The sequence below is a fragment of the Triticum aestivum genome, chromosome 5D (genome assembly GCF_018294505.1).
Source record: "Triticum aestivum cultivar Chinese Spring chromosome 5D, IWGSC CS RefSeq v2.1, whole genome shotgun sequence".
Classification (NCBI taxonomy): Eukaryota; Viridiplantae; Streptophyta; class Magnoliopsida; order Poales; family Poaceae; genus Triticum; species Triticum aestivum.
Genome location: NC_057808.1, coordinates 354,326,885 through 354,348,421, shown reverse-complemented (window position 1 = coordinate 354,348,421; position 21,537 = coordinate 354,326,885). Strand labels below are relative to the sequence as shown.

Here is a 21,537-nt window from a genome sequence, read left to right as displayed (position 1 = left end):
ATTATCCATGCTAAAATTGTATTGATAGGAAACTCAGATACATGTGTGGATACATAGACAACACCATGTCCCTAGTAAGCCTCTAGTTGACTAGCTCGTTGATCAATAGATGGTTACGGTTTCCTGACCATGGACATTGGATGTCGTTGATAATGGGATCACATCATTAGGAGAATGATGTGATGGACAAGACCCGATCCTAAGCCTAGCACAAGATCGTGTAGTTCGTCTGCTAAAGCTTTTCTAATGTCAAGTATCATTTCCTTAGACCATGAGATTGTGCAACTCCCGGATACCGTAGGCATGCTTTGGGTGTACCAAACGTCACGACGTAACTGGGTGGCTATAAAGGTGCACTACAGGTATCTTCGAAAGTGTCTGTTGGGTTGGCACGAATCGAGACTGGGATTTGTCACTCCGTGTAAACGGAGAGGTATCTCTGGGCCCACTCGGTAGGACATCATCATAATGTGCACAATGTGACCAAGGAGTTGATCACGGGATGATGTGTTATGGAACGAGTAAAGAGACTTGCCGGTAACGAGATTGAACAAGGTATCGGGATACCGACGATCGAATCTCGGGCAAGTACTATACCGGTAGACAAAGGGAATTGTATACGGGATTGATTGAATCCTTGACATCGTGGTTCATCCGATGAGATCATCGTGGAACATGTGGGAGCCAACATGGGTATCCAGATCCCGCTGTTGGTTATTGGGCGGAGATATGTCTCGGTCATGACTGCATGGTTCCCGAGCCCGTAGGGTCTACACACTTAAGGTTCGATGACGCTAGGGTTATAGGGAAAGTATGTACGCGGTTACCGAATGTTGTTCGGAGTCCCGGATGAGATCCCGGACGTCACGAGGAGTTTCGGAATGGTCCGGAGGTAAAGATTGATATATATAGGAAGTGAGGATTTGGCCACCGGAAGTGTTCCGGGCATCACCGGTAATGTACCAGGACCACCGGAAGGGTCCGGGGGTCCACCGGGAGGGGCCACCAGCCCCAGAGGCTTGCGTGGGCCAATAGTGGGAAGGGACCAGCCCCTAGGTGGGCTGGGGCGCCCCCACCAAGGCCCAAGGCGCCTCAAGAGAAGATGTGGGCAAACCCTAGGGCAGATGGGCCCTAAGGCCCACCCCAGGTGCGCCTCCCCCTCTCCCCCCTTTGGCCGCCACCCTAGATGAGATCTGGGGCTGCCGCACCCCTTGGGGTGGGAACCCTAGAGGGGGCGCAGCCCCCTCCCCTCCCTCTATATATAGTTGAGGTCTAGGGGCTGCCCAATACACGAGTTATTCTCTCCCAGGCGCAGCCATCCTCTCTCCCTCCTCGTCTCTCGTAGTGCTTGGCGAAGCCCTGCTGGAGTTCCGCGCTCCTCCACCACCACCACGCCGTCGTGCTGCTGCTGGACGGAGTCTTCCCCAACTTCTCCTTGTCCCCTTGCTGGATCAAGGCGTGGGAGACGTCACCGGGCTGCACGTGTGTTGAACGCGGAGGCGCCGTGGTTCGGCGCTTAGATCGGAATCAACCGCGATCTGAATCGCTATGAGTACGACTCCTTCATCCGCGTTCTTACAACGCTTCCGCTTAGCGATCTACAATGGTATGTAGATGCACTCCCCTTCCCCTCGGTGCTAGATTACTCCATAGATTGATCTTGGTGATGTGTAGAAAATTTTAAATTTCTGCTACGATCCCCAACAGTGGTATCAGAGCTAGGTCTATGCGTAGTTTCTATGCACGAGTAGAACACAATGTAGTTGTGGGCATCGATTTTGTAAATTTACTTGTCGTTACTAGTCTTATCTTGATTCGGCGGCATCGTGGGATGAAGCGGCCCGGACCGACCTTACACGTACACTTACGTGAGACAGGTTCCATCGACTGACATGCACTAGTTGCATAAGGTGGCTAGCAGGTGTCTGTCTCTCCCACTTTAGTCGGATCGGATTCGATGAAAAGGGTCCTTATGAAGGGTAAATAGAAATTGGCATATCACGTTGTGGTTTTGGCGTAGGTAAGAAACGTTCTTGCTAAGAAACCTATAGCAGCCACGTAAAAATTTGTAACAACAATTAGAGGACGTCTAACTTGTTTTTGCAGCATATGCCATGTGATGTGATATGGCCAAAAGGATGTGATGAATGATATATGTGATGTATGAGATTGATCATGTTCTTGTAATAGGAATCACGACTTGCATGTCGATGAGTATGACAACCGGCAGGAGCCATAGGAGTTGTCTTAATTTATTTATGACCTGCGTGTCAACATAAACGTCATGTAATTACTTTACTTTATTGCTAAACCGTTAGCCATAGTAGTAGAAGTAATAGATGACGAGACAACTTCATGAAGACACGATGATGGAGATCATGATGATGGAGATCATGGTGTCATGCCGGTGACGACGATGATCATGGCGCCCCGAAGATGGAGATAAAAAAGGAGCAAAATGATATTGGCCATATCATGTCACTATTAGATTGCATGTGATGTTTATCATGTTTTACATCTTATTTGCTTAGAACGACGGTAGCTTAAATAAGATGATCCCTCACTAAAATTTCAAGAAAAGTGTTCTCCCTAACTGTGCACCATTGCGAAGGTTCGTTGTTTCGAAGCACCATGTGATGATCGGGTGTGATAGATTCTAACGTTCGAATACAACGGGTGTTGACGAGCCTAGCATGTACAGACATGACCTCGGAACACATGCGAAACACTTAGGTTGACTTGACGAGCCTAGCATGTACAGACATGGCCTCGGAACACGGAAGACCGAAAGGTCGAACATGAGTCGTATAGAAGATACGATCAACATGAAGATGTTCACCGATGATGACTAGTCCGTCTCACGTGATGATCGGACACGGCCTAGTCGATTCAGATCATGTATCATTTAGATGACTAGATGGATGTCTATTTAAGTGGGAGTTCATTAAATAATTTGATTAGATGAACTTAATTATCATGAACATAGTCTAAATTGTCTTTGCAAATATGTTGTAGATCAATAGCTCGCGTTGTAGCTCCCTGTTTCAATACGTTCCTAGAGAAAGATTAAGTTGAAAGATATTGTAAGCATTGACGCGGACTAGGTCCGTTGCCTGAGGAGTGTCCTCACTGCTACACAGAAGGCTTATGTCTTTGATGCACCGCTCGGTGTGCCAACCCCTCTAGCGTCGTCTGTGGATGTTATGAACATCTAACAGATACGTCCTGATGACTACTTGATAGTTAAGTGCACCATACTTTACGGCTTAGAATCGGGATTCCAATGACGTTTTGAACGCCATAGAACATATGAGATGTTCCAAGAGCTGAAATTGGGATTTCAGGATCATGCCCGTGTTGAGAGGTATGAGACCTCTGACAAGTTCCTTGCCTACAAGATGGAGGAGAATAGCTCAGCTAGTGAGCATGTGCTCAGAATGTCTGGGTGCTACAATCACTTGAATCAAGTGGGAGTTAAACTTCCAGGTAAGATAGTGATTGATAGAGTTCTCTTGTCACTATCACTAAGCTACTAGATCTTCGTGATGAACTATGACATGCAAGGGATGGAGATGATCCCGGAGCTGTTCGCGGTGCTTAAGACCGCAAAAAGTAGAAATCAAGAAGGAGCATCAAGTGTTGATGGTTTAACAAGACCACTGGTTTCAAGAAGGGCAAGGGCTAGAAGGGAAACTTCATGAATGGTACACCACTGTAACATCCCAAAATTCTAAAATTTGGAATGTTATAATAAATAGATAGATTTGATTGTTTGTTGGATTGTTGTGTGATTGATTGACTGAAAGTGAGTGAATTCGAAATCTTTTGAAAGTTAAATGAGAGGGAATAAAAGGGCTTTCCCAAACTTTCATTTTGCTTTTATGATCTCCATGAATTCAAATTCTTTTCATCACAAAACCCTCGAGAGAAGATGACATGACTTCTTCCATTTATTTAAATGAAAAGGGGTGTTGAAAATATTTGAATATCATTTGAAAATATTTCCAATTCAGAAACATATGAAATGACTTCTTCAAAACATATGAAATATGAGTTCTTCAAAACATATGAAATATGAGTTGGAAGTTTAAAAGGATCTAATTTAAAGTCCTTTTGGAAATTATTTTTAATTTGGAGTATTTGGGTTTTATTCAAAATATTTGAAGATCAAACAACTCAATGATTTTCATGAGAGAAGATAAAATGACTTCTTCAAAACATATGAAATATGAGTTGGAAGTTTAAAAGGATCTAATTTAAAGTCCTTTTGGAAATTATTTTTAATTTGGAGTATTTGGGTTTTATTCAAATTATTTTTCTCCAAAATAAAAATATATGGAAAATAGGGTAACATGATTCCCTACAACAGAAAATTGGAGAGAAATAAATTTGAATTAATTTTGGTATTTTGAAAATGATTTTTATTGGATTTTAGTAGAGCAGTAGCACTCTTTGATTTATTTGAATTTTTGTGGATTTTATTTAATTCTAGAAAAATTCCCATGCTGTAGGAAATCTTTTTCTGAAAATTTTGATATATAATATGCCTATGTACAATTTTATTTTCGTTTTCGTTATACAGTTTTCCTTTCTGTTTCTAAAAAAAAGAAAAAAATGTACGTGCCGCCCAAATTTTATCCGTCGCCTACGTGCACACTGCACCCATGCCGGCCCATATTGTTTTTTTGGTTATTGTTGCAGAAAAAAAATATTTTTTCTTTTTCTTATTTTTTTCCTTCTTTTAGTATTTGAAAAAAAAAACTGCCGAACGCGGCCGGCCGAAGTTTTAGGCCATGCGCTTTTTTTTTCATCTACGTTTAGTCCCACATTGCCTAGCCTTTAACCTTTAAGCCTTTTTTCCACGAATAAATATAGACCCATAGAGCCTCCAAAAATCATCCGATTCGGGTTAAATCAAAATTTTGGTTTGACTAGATTCCTTAAAGAAAAATATATTTCTCTTCTCCTCACTCCGAAGTCGTCTTTTAGGTATATTTATTCGTTCTCTGTATTTATACGTTAAACCTAATTTTTTTAGCCGTAACTATTTTTCTTCTGCAAAACAGCTTGGCCCTAATTTTTCAAAAAGCCATAACTTTTTACTCGTTCATACAAATTAGATGAAACCAGTTTTCACCTATCTAGTGAACCTGTCACATCAACTTTTTGAAATTTTCAAATTTCAAAATTTGTTCAAATTTATATTCAAACTTCGTTTGATCGTAACTTGAGTTCCGTAACTCCGTTTGAGTTGATTCTTTTTGCATATCGAAGCTCATGACCTAAACTTTCTGATAAGGCCAAATTCACATAATTTTGGTACTGTTAGAAATTGTTTTATGTTGCAAGAGTTATTTGCTTGGTTTTGATGTTTTCCGAATCGTCTTCTTCGATCTTTCTGATCTTTTGAGTGATTGCTTATGTATGGTTACTATTGCTTGCTCACGATAGATTGAACGGAGTGTGACGAGTAGAACTATCAAGAGTTATGAGTGCGAATCATCTTCATCAACATTGCAGGCAAGTTCACACTTTGATCATATCCCTTCCATACCCAGTTTTTATGCATTAGTTTCACCCTCAAACATTGCATGAGTAGGATTGAAAACATGTGGGTATTGGGAAGTAGTTGATGAGGTAGGAACCTATTGCCCTGCATTCAAACCTTGGGAGTTACTATTACGTTATGCTTATACTGCTATGCTATGCTCGTAACGTGGATTGGGTTTGAGTGAATTTTCCATGACAAATGTGAGATTGTTAATTAATGGTTCAACTTAAGGTGGCTACTTAAATAAACAACTGGGTGGATTGAGGCACCTGGAGAACCCAGTGTTGCCTGTATTTTTGGACCGTGTGCAGCCACAAGCCATTATGGGCTCTGGCATAGTTGAGTAAGTTGTGTGAGCTCTTGAAGAGGTGGACTAGCAGATGTAGGGGGATTGTAGGTGTAACGGTCTGCCCGGAGTAGAGAGTAAATGCTTCTGAAAGACTGTGTCTTGATCATCCGTTTCTCAAACATCATGTAGTGCGAGAATCAAGCGGAGGCGACCGAGTCTTGTGAGGAAAAGTGCGCAAACCTCTGTAGAGTGTACAAACTAATCATGGTTAGCCGTGTCCCCGGTTATGGACATCTTGAGTATCTAGTTCTTGGATTATCTCGTTGATCTCATCATGTTACTTTAATTAATTTTGTTGGGTTAATGATGATACTTAATTGGGATTGAGATGCTGTCAACCATCTCAATGTTTAACAACCACCATGATAGTCAAATAAAATTTATTCCTTTGCAGTAGGGAAAAATTGGCTTTTCGCAAAAACATTATAACCATAAAGCTTTTCCACCAGCCATATATGCATGTAGTGATAGCCTTTGTTCATCATTTCTCTATGGTGTGAATTTGCCAGCATATTCCATGTGCTGACCCGTTTTCGGGCTGCAACGTTTCATGTTGCAGGATTCTTACGATGAGTAAGTGACACGTTAGGGTTACGATTTCTACACTCAACTTTGCCGTTGGTGTTGATGGGAATCCACAACCTTGTTACTTCCGCTATTTGGATTGAGGTAATAGTATTTACGTTACTTTATACATGTGATTTACCTCTGTTATAAATCCTCGAGTACTGTGTGTGTCAGCATACCGATCCAGGGATGACACTTAAGCACAGAGACTTGATCCATTCGGGTCGGGTCGCTACAACCAGCTGCCGCTCCAATGAAGGAACCCAAGGTTGAACCCAAACCCGAGACTAAGTGCTTCTATTGTAAGGGGAACGGTCACTGGTAGCGGAACTACCCCAAATGCATGGTAGATAAGAAGGCTGGCAACTTCAACAAAGTATATACGTGTTATTAATGTGTACCTTACTAGTACTCCTGGTAGCACCTGGGTATTGGATACCGGTTCAGTTGCTATTATTGGTGACTTGAAGCAAAAGCTACGGACTAAACGGAGACTGGCTAAGGGCGAGGTGACGATGTGTGTTGGAAGTGTTTCCAAAGTTGATGAGATCACCATCGCACGCTCCATCTGCCTTCGGGATTAGTATTGGACCTAGATAAATGTTATTAGGTGTCTACGTTGAGCGTGAATATGATTAGATCATGTTCATTGCAATACGGTTATTCATTTAAGTTAGAAAATAATGGTTATTCTGTTTACATGAATACTACCTTTCATGGTCATGCACCCTATGTGAATGGTTCATTGAATCTCGGTCGTGGTAATACACATGTTCACGCCAAAAAGATGTAGAGTTAATAATGATAGTACCACTTTCTTGTGACACTGCCACTTAGGTCATTTTGGCATAAAATGCATGAAGAAACTCCATGCTGATGGATGTTTGGAGTCACTTGATTTTGAATCGCTTGACACATGCGAGCCATGCCTCATGGGCAGGATGACTAAGATCCCGTTTTCAGGTACAATGAAACGGGCAAGTGACTTGTTGGAAATCATACATGCTGATGTTCGTGATCCAATGAGAATTAAGGCGTGTGGTGGATATCGTTATTTTCTCATCTTCATTGACGATTTGAGTAGATATGGGTATATTTACTTAATGAAGCACAAGTCTGAAACGTTTGAAAAGTTCAAGCAATTTCAGAGTGAAGTTAAGAACCATCATAACAAGAAGATCAAATTCCTACGATCTGATCGAGGGAGAATTTCCGAGTTATGAGTTTGGCAATCACTTAAGACATTGTGGAATTGTTTCACAGTTGAAGCCACCTGGAACACCACAGTGAAATGGTGTGTCCGGACGTCGTAATCGAACCTTATGAGATATGGTGCGATCTATGATGTCTCTTAGCGATCTACCGCTATCATTTTGAGGTTATGCGTTAGAGACAGCTGCATTCACTTTAGATAGGGCACCATCTAAGTCCGTTGAGACGACGTCATATGAACATTGGTTTGTCAAGAAACCAAAGTTGTCGTTTCTTAATGTTTGGGGCTGCGATGCTTAAGGCTTCAGCCAGAGAAGCTCGAACCCAAAGCGGAAAAACACATCTTCATAGGATACCCAAAGGTGACAGTTGGGTATACCTTCTATCTTAGATCCGAGGGCAAATTGTTTGTCACAAGAACGGGTCCTTTCTCGAGAAGGAGTTTCTCTCGAAAGAATTGAGTGGGAGGAAGATAGAACTTGATGAGGTTGTTGAACCTCTACTTCAACCGGAAAGTAGTGCAACACAGAAAGATGTTTCTGTGGCGCCTACGTCTGTTGAAGAGGAAGTTAGTGATAGTGATCATGAAGCTTCGGATCAAGTTGCTATCGAACCTCGTAGGTCGACAAGGATATGTACTACTCCTGAGTGGTTTGGTAATCCTGTCTTAGATATCATGTTGTTAGACAACAATGAACCTATGAGCTATGGAGAAGCGATGGTGGGCCCGTATTCCGACAAATGGTTAGAAGCCATGAAATCCGAGATAGGATCCATGTATCAGAACAAAGTATGGACTTTGGTGGACTTGCCCGATGATCGGCAAGCCATTGAGATAAATGGATCTTTAAGAAGAAGACGGACGTGGACGGTGATGTTACCGTCTATGAAGCTCGACTTGTGGCAAAGAGTTTTTTTCACAAGTTCAAGGAGTTGACTACGATGAGATTTTCTCACCCGTAGCGATGCTTAAGTCCGTCGGATTCATGTTAGCATTAGCTGTATTTTTCGATTATGAAATCTGACAGATGGATGTCAAAACAAGTTTTCTTACCAGTTTTCGTAAGAAAAAGTTGTATGTGATACAATCAAAGGTTTTGTCGATCCTAAGGATGCTAAAAGGGATGCTGGCTCCAACGATCCTTCTATGGATTAGAGCAAGCATCTCGGAGTCGGAATATATGCATTGATGGAGTGATCAAAGTTTTTAGGTTTATACAATGTTTGCTAGAAACTTGTATTTACAAGAAAGTGAGTGGGAGCACTACAACATTTCTGATAAGTATATGTGGATGACATATTGTTGATCTGAAATGATGTAGAATTTCTGGAAAGCATAAACGGTTGTTTGAAAAGTGATTTTCAAAGGAAGACCTGGATAAAGCTGCTTACATATTGGGCATCAAGATCTATAGAGATAGATCAAGACGCCCGATGATACTTTCAAAAGAACACACACCTTTGACATGATTTTGAAGGAGTTCAAAATAGATCAGTCAAAGAAGGAGTTCTTACCTGAGTTGTAAGGTGTGAAGTTGAGTAAGACTCAAAGCTTGATCACGGCAGAAGAAAGAGGAAGGACGAAGGTCGTCCCCTATGCTTTTGTCATAGGCTCTATACGGTATGCCATGCTGAGTACCGCACCTGATTTGTGCCTTGCCACATGTCTGGCAAGAGGGTACAAAGGTGATCCAGGAGTGGATCACTGGACAGTGGTCAAAATTGTCCTTAGAGGAATAAGGAAATATTTCTCGGTTATGGAGGTGATAAAGAGTTCGACGTTAAGAGTTACGTCGATGCAAGCTTTAACACCTATCCGAATGACTATGAGTAGAAAAACCGGATATGTATAATGGAGCAACCATTTGGAATAGCTCCAAGTGGAACGTGGTAGCAGCATCTACGATATGACATAAAGTTTTGCGAAGTACATGCGGATCTGATTGTTGCAGACCCGTTGACTATAACCTCTCTCACAAGCATAACATGATCAAACCCAGAACTCATTGAGTGTTAATCACATAGTGATGTGAACTAGATTATTGACTCTAGTAAACTCTTTGGATGTTAGTCACATGGTGATGTGACCTGTGAGTGTTAATCACATGGCAATGTGAACTAGATTATTGACTCTAGTACAAGTGGGAGACTGTTAGAAATATGCCCTAGAGGCAATAATAAATTGGTTATTATTATATTTCCTTATTCATGATAATCGTTTATTATCCATGCTAAAATTGTATTGATAGGAAACTCAGATACATGTGTGGATACATAGACAACACCATGTCCCTAGTAAGCCTCTAGTTGACTAGCTCGTTGATCAATAGATGGTTACGGTTTCCTGACCATGGACATTGGATGTCGTTGATAACGGGATCACATCATTAGGAGAATGATGTGATGGACAAGACCCAATCCTAAGCCTAGCACAAGATCGTGTAGTTCGTCTGCTAAAGCTTTTCTAATGTCAAGTATCATTTCCTTAGACCATGAGATTGTGCAACTCCCGGATACCGTAGGAATGCTTTGGGTGTACCAAACGTCACAACGTAACTGGGTGGCTATAAAGGTGCACTACAGGTATCTCCGAAAGTGTCTGTTGGGTTGGCACGAATCGAGACTGGGATTTGTCACTCCGTGTAAACGGAGAGGTATCTCTGGGCCCACTCGGTAGGACATCATCATAATGTGCACAATGTGACCAAGGAGTTGATCACGGGATGATGTGTTACGGAACGAGTAAAGAGACTTGCCGGTAACGAGATTGAACAAGGTATCGGGATACCGACGATCGAATCACGGGCAAGTACTATACCGGTAGACAAAGGGAATTATATACGGGATTGATTGAATCCTTGACATCGTGGTTCATCCGATGAGATCATCGTGGAACATGTGGGAGCCAACATGGGTATCCAGATCCCGCTGTTGGTTATTGGCCGGAGATATGTCTCGGTCATGACTGCATGGTTCCCGAGCCCGTAGGGTCTACACACTTAAGGTTCGATGACGCTAGGGTTATAGGGAAAGTATGTACGCGGTTACTGAATGTTGTTCAGAGTCCCGGATGAGATCCCGGACGTCACGAGGAGTTCCGGAATGGTCCGGAGGTAAAGATTGATATATAGGAAGTGAGGATTTGGCCACCGGAAGTGTTCCGGGCATCACCGGTAATGTACCGGGACCACCGGAAGGGCCCGGGGGTCCACCGGGAGGGGCCACCAGCCCAGAGGCTTGCGTGGGCCAATAGTGGGAAGGGACCAGCCCCTAGGTGGGCCGGGGCGCCCCCACCAAGGCCCAAGGCGCCTCAAGAGAAGATGGGGGCAAACCCTAGGGCAGATGGGCCCTAAAGCCCACCCCAGGTGCGCCTCCCCCTCTCCCCCCTTTGGCCGCCACCCTAGATGGGATCTGGGGCTGCCGCACCCCTTGGGGTGGGAACCCTAGAGGGGGCGCAGCCCCCTCCCCTCCCCCTATATATAGTTGAGGTCTAGGGGCTGCCCAATACACGAGTTATTCTCTCCCAGGCGCAGCCATACCTCTCTCCCTCCTCGTCTCTCGTAGCTTGGCGAAGCCCTGCTGGAGTTCCGTGCTCCTCCACCACCACCACGCCGTCGTGCTGCTGCTGGACGGAGTCTTCCCCAACTTCTCCTTGTCCCCTTGCTGGATCAAGGCGTGGGAGACGTCACCGGGCTGCACGTGTGTTGAACGCGGAGGCGCCGTGGTTCGGCGCTTAGATCGGAATCAACCGCGATCTGAATCGCTACGAGTACGACTCGTTCATCCGCGTTCTTGCAACGCTTCCGCTTAGCGATCTACAATGGTATGTAGATGCACTCCCCTTCCCCTCGGTGCTAGATTACTCCATAGATTGATCTTGGTGATGCGTAGAAAATTTTAAATTTCTGCTACGATCCCCAACAAGAACAGCTCTGCCGGAGCCCTAGATTGGTTCCGCCTCGTGGCGGCGGAGTTTCTTCCCGAAAGCTTGCTTATGATTTTTTCTCGGACGAAAGACTTCATATAGCAGAAGATGGGCACCGGAGGGCCACCAGGGGGCCTACGAGGTAGGGGGCGCGCCCAGGGGGGTAGGGCGCGCCTCCCACCCTCGTGGCTAGGGTGTGGCCCCCCTCTGGTATTTTCTTCGTCCAGTATTTTTTATTAATACAAAAATGACTTCCGTGAAGTTTCAGGACTTTTGGAGCTGTGTAGAATAGGTCTCTAATATTTGCTCCTTTTCCAGCCCAGAATTCCAGCTGCCGGTATTCTCCCTCTTCATGTAAACCTTGTAAAACAAGAAAGAATAGGCATAAGTATTGTGACATAACGTGTAATAGCAGCCCATAAAGCAATAAATATCGATATAAAAGCATGATGCAAAATGGACGTATCAGTGTGTACCGCTCATTGTAAGGCATGGCAGGACCAGAGACCCCATGATACCGAATCTTCAGAGGTTCAAGCTTCTGCAAAAAACAAGTAATGACAAATCTTAGGGCATGTCAATTTCAACTAAAGGCAAATTCGCTAAATATTTAGATCACTCATTATTACCAGCCCCTTCTCGCGCATCATGTAGGCCCGGTGTTGTGTGTCAATGGCATTGTCGAGAAGCCAAACCATCCTTACAAAGTTCAAACAATAAACATATATGAGTTCATCTCAAATATCGGTATACACTCAACATTTCATATGTGTTCATCTAAACATCTCATATGTATTCATCTACAAGAATCTCAACATCTCCTTCTCACTCAATGAATAAATAATTGTAAATTCTCATATATATCTCGTATGTCATATGTGTTCAAGTAAATCAACATCTCATATTTCAAATAAACTCAACATCTAATATATACCTAAAAAAACTCAACATCTCAGATATAGCTACAAAACTCAACATCTCATAATTATCTACAAAACTAGGCATCTCATATATATCTAAAAAATAATAAACAATCTAGGTTTCACTAACAAGAATCATATAATACCGGATATGACTACACATCCTCCATCACAACACCCAAACTTGGACAAATAAATATCCAAACCAAGCAAATCAAAGGTTCCACCTAATCTTGAGCAAATCCTTAAAATTGCAACGAATTTACGGAGGAAAAGAAAGGGAACGGAGGAGTTTACCTAGTAGGAGGGATTGGAGATCGAATCCAGGCCTAAAATCTTCAGATCTGAGAGGGGTGTGTGTGTGGGGGGATCCGAAGGGGGCGCCGCCGCCGCTCTCTATACAGAGAGTAACTTCCTGGAGAGGGGGAAGAACTGCCTGGGAGGGGCTGGCCCGATGCGGCTTAAGTCAAAGTGCAGCGCCCAAGCGATAGGCGCTGCACTTAACACAGCGTGGCGCCCAAGGCTTAGGTGCTGCACTGCTGTGTGTGGGGCTGCGCCTGGACCCGGGCTGCCACGCTGGCAGGATGTGCGACGCCTAAGAGAAGGGCGCTGCAACATTGGGTGCGGCGCCTTGCTGTCGGGCGCCACACGAAAGGGTCACTAGCATGAATTTTTTCGAAAGCAGGTCAGTTCGTGATTTGATTTCACCCGGAGGTCAAATATGTGATTTCTCTCAACAGCAGAAGCCCATTTCAATCGTCCCCATTCCCCAAATCATTCGCCTCCCCCAAATCCGGCGAGCCGAAACGGCAAAACCCCACCTAAAACCTCGCCAGCCCCCGCCACCACCGGCGACGGCGACGGCGACCATGCGCCGTCATCTCGACCTGCTCCCCCGCCTCCTCCTCCGCCGCCACGTCCACCGCCGCGCCAGGCCCGGGGCCTCGCCGCCCCCGCCCCCGCCGCCCAACCCGCCGCGCCCGCCGCAGAAGCCCGAGCCCGTCACCATCCACGGTGAGACGTGGCACGACAGCTACGCCTGGATGGGCTCGCTCTCCGACGCCGCCGCCATGCGCCACATGGACGTCCACATGGAGGCCGAGGAGAAGTACGCCGAGGCCTGCCTCGCCGCCGCAGGCGCCGACCGCCTCGCCCGCAAGCTCCAGCTCGAGATGGCCTCCCGCCTCGCCTCCGACGCCTGCACGCCGCCCGCCCGCTGGGGCCCCTGGCTCTACTACCGCCGCGCGGACGAGGGCAAGCAGTACCCCGTGCTCTGTCGCCGCTCCGCCGCTCTCCATGGGGAGTTCGTCTCCTACAGCGACCCCTCCGCGGGGTTCGACTTCACCGCTGGGAAGCGCATCGAACAGAAATTGGTGGATTACAACAAGGAGGCCGAGCGATTCGGAGGTAACACCGAGATTAATTTTGGCATTTGCTACTATTCCAGTCGTCTCGAGCATGAGGGCTTCTGTTACACAGTTATTGTTATTTTTACCTTTCAAAGTGCCGTGTCAATGGCTCAATGCTATTTATTTCTTAATAATCCATTGCTATTATTGTGTACATTCTGTTTTATGGACTCGATAGATTGAGAGGTTTGATATCCTGGTGATGCAAATGTGGGGTTTGTTGTTTTAATTGCTGTAGCTGTTGTTTATATTTGATTTTATCATTGGTATATACATTTGTTAACAGGACAAAAAACTTTCTTGACTTGCTCCTACCCCTGTTACCTAGTACTCCCTCCGTCCCATAATATAATAGCGTTTTTGACACTAGTATTATGGGACGGAGGGAGTACCTTTTTACCATCTAGGCATCTGCCGCGTGTTACCTTAGAATTACCAGAAGTTTGTTCATTTGTTAGTTAGTGCCAAATAAGTTTGCTAGGTTGTAATTACATAATGCTACTGCAGTTGATCATTGATGTGCCATAAATTATTGGTAATGAAAACTGGTGAACGTCAGCTGGGAGGGGGATGGCAAGCAAACTTTTTTTTGTGGCAACTTTAGCTGGTAGGAGATGGCAAATTCTGCCCTTTTTTGCCGCAAAATTTCTCTTCTTTCCATAAATTGCCATGCGTTTGTGAAGAAACTGGCAATCGCATACAACTAAACTTGCGATCTAAAATGTTCGCAAATGCCAACCCCTCCCAACGAACGTTCGCCAGATATTGCGGTCCTAAATATTCTCCACAATCATGATAGTACTTGATTTTTATTTCATTTTTGCTGTTTTAATTCTATGATCTTGCTGTATTGTTCTTGTATCCGCTTGTGATCTAAATTTACAAATATTCTACACTTAGTTACTTACCAAATGTCAAATCGAAGGCTAGTAAAGATACTTTGGTGCATCCCCACCCTGCCATTTTTTATACTTTATGCACTTTGCCGACTCCGCACTAGAGAATACTCCCTCTGTACGATCTTATATTTCTTTACGGAGGGAGTACATCTTTGGAGGAATACACTTGCTAAATCATTTTGGTCCCGAAGTGGGCGCTCAAAGGTAGTTAGTCCTTTTGTAGTTTTGATTATTCAGATTACAAAAGCTAAAGCCTATCAATATTATGCAGGATACTCATATGAGGAGCTATCTGAAGTTTCTCCAGATCACCGCTTCATTGCGTACACCATGTATGACAAAGATAAGGATTCTTTCACTTTAATGATCAGGGATCTGGTGACGGGCACACTATGCGATAAACCTCGTGCTGATCGGGTCTCAAATATTTCGTGGGCTATGGATGGGAAAGCACTGGTTTATATTGTTACAAATGAGGACAGAAGACCATATAGGTTGGTGGATTTCTTTTTGTTGCGCCGGTTCATCTATGCTGTGCTGTATTGCACTGTGACTGAAGTTTTTCTTTGGTTAGGCTGTTTTGCAGCATTATTGGATCGAACAAGGATGATATTCTTATGTTGGAAGAACCTGATGAGAATATTTATTTGAATATCAGACATACCAAGGATTTTCGGTTTATAACGTTAAATGTCTTTTCAGACACGCACTCAAAGGTTCCACTTCTCGTGCACACTATCTGTATTATTCATAGTTGGTCCGCTGTTTGTTACTTATGCAAAATTATCCTTTTGCAGGTATATTTAATAAGGGCTTCTGACCCCTTGTCCAGAATGACACTGGTATGGGAAGGTGAATCCCAAGTTCATTGCATTGTGGAGCATCATCATGGACACCTGTATTTATTCACAGATGCTGCAAGAGAAGGTGTCTGTGTTAATTCACATTACCTAATGCAGTGTGATGTGGAATCTCCTGGGCCAAAGAGTTGGAAGGTTTGTGCTATGCATCTACTATGTCATGTCAAAGTTGTCCGAGTGCACCTGTTCTCTAGATATGCACGCATTATCTTCACAAAATATGCAATGAATCCTTCGAAAATAGCAGTTGCACTTTCTAATATATTTTAGGCAAATGCACCATAAGCCCAGCTGTCATGAAAAATGTTCTGCTCTGAGTTAATTCAGATAAGTGACTTTGTGCGGTCTATTTGACACTCTTTTGATGTTTGAATTCAGAATGTTTTCCTTGAGGAACCAGGTATTATTCTTGAAGATGTTGACTTTTGCAATACTCATATGGTGCTTATTCTGAGACAAGGCAGAAAACTCAGACTTTGTTCAGTCAATCTGCCTCTACCTGAAAATATCCAAGTAAGTCCATTTTCTTTTCATATGATGTTATATACAAGCCTAAGTTGAGAAATGATCAAATGAATAATTATACTGTATTTATTTTCCTAGTGATGGCCTCCCCCACAATCTGTTACTGTGTTCGGGAGTGGCAACATTGCAAATCTTTGTTGTTCACTAAATTTACTCAGTCTGCGGTCATATTGCCTAATTGGATATCTGAAACTGAGCTATGATTCTCATCATTTTTAGCATATTTTCCTGTTATTGGCTATTCATATGCTGCAATCGTAATTGTATATTATAGAACTATAACCTACATATTCGTATTCAATTCATTTCTCAGGTACCTGCTCATCTATCAGATTTTCACCCACTTGACTTGCCTCTTCCCGATCATGTGTGCCAGATTTTATCTGGCCCAAATTATGACTACTATTCTTCAACAATGCGTTTCACAATATCATCACCTGTGGTATGCATATATTTCTGCTGTTTGTCTTAGCTCATTGTTTCATCCTTCTACACCTTTGACACTGGGACAGTTGTTTTTCGTTTTGCTTTGCAAGCAGGGCCGAATTAGTTACCTGTACTGTTTTTCTATTTTTATGCAGTAACACCATCTTTCTTATGTATGGAAATGTGGATTTTGGACATCCATTATTTGGTTGAGATAACTGGCCTTAATTAGTTTATGTAAATACTATCCAAATTGTCCGAGTTGGCTATTTCTCATAGAGAAATCATTTACATGAAAAACTTAAGATGTATTAGCCCTAGATATCCTTTGGTTCTGAGTGTCACTGAAGGTCTTCCTTTATAAAGTAGCACAAGTGCACAACAGATGAATGATGTTACAAACATACTGTAGAAGAAAACATATCCTTGGAAGCCACCTTTCACTCTACCACCTTCCCAACAGTACACAGTATTTTATCTACTTTGCAATTTAAATCATCTCCTACCATGTTTTCAACGTTATATTTTCTTTTTCTTTTGTGAATTCAGTGCTATGCCTTATATCCTTTACAGGGTGGTTAAGTGCTAGCAACTTAGTATCTCTTGTGATAATCTGCTTGCACAGTTGTTCATTAGTACATTTCAAATTTTGTTATAATATCTTGATTTAATTGGCTTATGTAATTGTTGCCTTGCCGCCTATATGGAAAGGTGCATTCATACACGATGTTGCTGTTATCCATATAATTAAACCAAATGGAATAAAAAGTTCAACATTATTCAGTAGCTGAACCTTTTTTCGTAATATATTTCATGGTAATTAACAAGCAACCTGCTATATATCTACTATACTAGTTAAAAACCTTTTGCTCTATTGTCCTTAAGTTTCGTGCAACCAACTATTAAACTGTTACCACAATACCACTCCACATCTGGGAAGGTATTGCTTGTGAGTTGTGGCACCTTAGCATTACATCGCTGTCAACTATCTTTGTGGATCTTCTTATTTTGCCATCATGTAATCTAGGGAACTAAAATGGATCAATTAAAATTCGTATTTGTCAGTGTATTTTATTTCTTAGCAGTAACCTAATCTTTCAACTTAGATGCCAGATGCAGTTGTTGATTACAACTTACTAAATGGAAAGTGGCAAATAGTGCAACAGCAAAACATGCTTCATGAGAGAACAAAGGTACTGTATGGGAATGCTTTTGCTTCTAGTGCGGGCAAGCTGTCTTCAGATGGAGCTGATTTGTCAAGTGAAGATTTGGGAGATTGTGACTGGAATGAGCTCTCTGAATACTATGCATGTGAGTACTATGATGTTCCATCGAAGGACGGAGTTTTGGTTCCACTCACCTTGGTATATTCACGAAAGCACAAGCAAGAAGGGAATCCAGGATTGCTTCATGGGCATGGTGCCTATGGTGAGATTCTGGATAAGCGTTGGCGTAGTGAGTTAAAGAGCCTACTCGATCGTGGTTGGGTGATTGCATATGCTGATGTTAGGTACGTATTGCCTACTTTCTGGAAAAAGGCGTCTTTACCTCCTGAAACAACAAATGAATTCTTTCTGAAAAGATACCATAGAGACAATTTTCCAGGTCCATATTGACTTCCGTTGTCCCATTGATAATATTTTCAGTGAGAAATGAATATCAAATGAGTTTGACTGATTTTGGTTCATGGGAGCTTATGCCATCTTCAAAAACATGCCTGCTTTTGCCTTTAGAGTTTTTACAGGCCACACTCGTATTGACTTAAAAATATATGGTTTCAGGGGTGGTGGAGGTTATGGCAAGGAGTGGCACTGGGATGGTGCACGTACCAAAAAGATGAATTCTATATATGATTTTGTCTCTTGTGGTGAATTTCTTCTTGAAAAAGGTATCATACAAGAAAATAAGCTTGCTGGATGGGGATACAGTGCTGGAGGACTTCTGGTGGCTTCGGCAATCAATACTCGTCCAGATTTGTTCCGTGCCGCTGTTTTAAAGGTATGCATGATTTATTTGTAGCAATCAGTATGTCACTCCATGTTCCCCAATATTAGATGTCCATGCTAAAGTTTCAAATGAAGCTAGACTCAGTTTGGTTTGCTGAACTGTTCTGGGCTGTGCTTATTTTATAATCTGCTGTTGAAATAACCACAAAAGTAGGCAAAAGCTGGTCAAACAAACGCTAAAATATGCAAAAGCGGTGGGGCAAATGCGATAATGATAATCCACCGCAATGCCAAATGCAGCCTAAATATCTGCCAATCACAAACCAAGCAGCCCACACATTTCAAACTTACGTGCAGAATAACCTAGCGATTTTTTTTAAGCCCTTTCAGTGCTGTTTTCTTTGTCGCTAAATATGATAGGTAAAGGCAACTAATGACCATTTTTAGTAATGGAGTGCCTGCAGGCAAATTGATGTTCTTGAATTGTTTGCTGAGCTTGGAATGGCCATATTAGTCATCCATTCTTGGTGATCTCCAAGATGTGCTATTACTGCATCTATTGTTGTTCCTATTATTGATGGTTCATTACCACAACTTACATTTTATCTTTCTCAGGTCCCTTTCTTGGATGTTTGCAACACTCTGCTCCATCCTATTCTACCTCTTACAGCCATTGATTATGAGGAGTTTGGGTTTCCTGTGGACCATGAAGAATTCCTTTCAATCAAGAAGTATTCTCCCTATGATAATATCCAGAAGGATGTTCCTTACCCTGCTGTGTTTGTGACATCATCATTTAATACAAGGTATGCATTACCTGGGTATAGAGTTATGCCTGGACCATTAGGATCTGCAGTATACTTGGCCAAACTTGCTAGTCCTCATTAGTTCGTACCTTCCAGCATTATAGTCTGCACTCCACTCCTAGGTCAAAACCTTTGGATGCACTGCACTTAATTCCATTTTGCTCAAGTTATCTGCATCTGTAGTATACTACACTCAAAGATTAAATTGAAAGTTACCTGCATCTGTACTAATCTAAATTAGAGAGGTTGAGTTATATCTGCATTTGGAGTATTTTACTGTCTGCATATGGGCTATTCTGCTCTGATCCTCCAGTTACTGTGTTTGACTAAACCAATTATTGCATTTGACAATGATAGGTTTGGTGTATGGGAAGCAGCTAAATGGGTTGCAAAAGTCCGTGAACTTACTCAATATGATCCGGAGCGACCTGTAATTCTCAACTTGACAACAGATGTTGTGGAAGAAAGCAAGTATTTGGAAACCAAGGAATTAGCAACGGAGACTGCTTTCTTAATTAAAATGGTGAACAATACCTGAACAACATCCTTTGCCTTTCGGCTTCCGAAATTGTTTCTCAAACTCAATGATGTGGCCCATGTGCTATGTCGCCAGTCCTCCATGTTTGATGAGATCTGAGGATTAGTCCATCAATTGGAGCTTATACGAGGTAACGTACTCCTATTCTACTTTCTTACCAAGTACTCCCTCCGTTCCAAAATAGATGACCCAACATTGTACTAACTTTGTACAAAGTTGAGTCATCTATTTTGGAACGGAGTGATAGAAATAACTTCTCTTGCAGATTCCAAGCACATTGATTGTAACACACATGATGGATTGATTCTCTCATCGTTTTGTTGCAGATGTCCTTGGAAATCATATGCACATATTCCTACATTATATGAGATAGCTGCCCACTCAAGCTATCTTAAATGGCCTGATCTCTTGCCACCACTGACCTGGTCTCCCACGGTTCTACCAATTGTATGGTGTTAAAATTGGATCATCTCAGTTGAACCGTATCAACGAAACAAGTATTGTTATCTCCCCTCCTTCTCAATCATGGAATTGACATCATATGCCATGAATTAGAGGTGGAACACGCTGTCATCTACTAATTGGCACATCAAGTTAAATTAGACCAAGATACTCATATTGTACATGGAAAGCTGATACTATACTAAACCTGATGCTAGGTAGTGCAAACTCGATTCTTCATGGCCTCGGAGATGTACTGCTGCTGTATAGTAGACGTGCACTACGACAGTGAGACCAGAACATACATGTCTTAGCAGCGGAAGCGCCAAATCATTCTTTCATCCTTCCACTGAAATTCAAATTCTCACAGCTTATGAACGCCTGTAGCAAAGTAAGGAATGAACAAAGTGAACTTGGTGTGATAATCAGGGAGGGTGGAACAGTTGGATGACCATGTATACCAAAAGTTTTTTCGATGTGGGAATTTCTACCAATGAGAAGCTGGAAAGATGTCAATAGGCATGAAGCACTGATCATGGTGGATTCAGTTGGAGAGAGATTACATCTGGTTTTAATTTTTGTAGCTTTTTGCACTGGTGTTGTTGTTGCTCTGTATAAACTAAATTTCTATCCGGTGCAATTCGTATTAGACGCGGTTGACACCTTGCAGGCTCGATGACAATTGTCCATATGTTCGTACAGTACCATTCAGAACAGGAAAAAAAAGCTGAGAATTCAGGAGTTGTGATGTGAACGATGTCTCTGATATCTATTTCTGGCAATTGGTATATTACCTTCTGATAAGGTCAATGCCCAGCACGGCGTGCAGTCGTCGTGTAGCGTCATTGTCAATATTACCTTGGGAGAGTTACCAGTGGCAACGGGAGATGTTGTGGTTCCCCCTTTTATTTCAAATTTGATAAAATTGAAATGGCTGTATAGAACCAACTGGATGTCCTATCCTTTCTTAACATGTGTAATTTGTGGAAGTGGCAGTGTTTAATCTGGGTTGAGAGCTTGAGGTTACCAGATTATTATTTCTTTTATGGTTGAGGCGACTATTCATCTTAACGTTTCACCATATTTCACCGGTTGATCTCTTCCTCCCATCAACCGCCCCCTCTGCTCGACATGTGCCCCCTGTGGGGCCTGCTCACCACACC

The 21,537-nt window shown here is 42.7% G+C and overlaps 1 protein-coding gene across 3 annotated transcripts; it reads left to right on the top strand.

Moving 5' to 3' along the window:
- Positions 1–13,284: 13,284 nt before the first annotated feature.
- On the top strand, positions 13,285–21,184 carry LOC123121715 (protease 2). 3 transcript variants are annotated; one of them, XM_044541736.1, is made up of 12 exons: positions 13,285–13,931; positions 15,104–15,326; positions 15,407–15,548; positions 15,630–15,827; positions 16,071–16,205; positions 16,531–16,659; positions 17,750–18,153; positions 18,425–18,641; positions 19,205–19,395; positions 19,753–20,063; positions 20,260–20,430; positions 20,593–21,184. In XM_044541736.1, the coding sequence occupies exons 1-10, from the start codon at positions 13,394–13,396 to the stop codon at positions 19,931–19,933; spliced, it is 2,358 nt and encodes a 785-aa protein (XP_044397671.1). In that variant the 5' UTR covers positions 13,285–13,393; the 3' UTR covers positions 19,934–20,063; positions 20,260–20,430; positions 20,593–21,184. The 3 variants fall into 3 exon arrangements, with proteins under 3 accessions (XP_044397671.1, XP_044397670.1, XP_044397669.1); XM_044541735.1 differs by having other exon boundaries at positions 20,260–20,490; XM_044541734.1 differs by having other exon boundaries at positions 20,260–21,184.
- Positions 21,185–21,537: the final 353 nt, after the last annotated feature.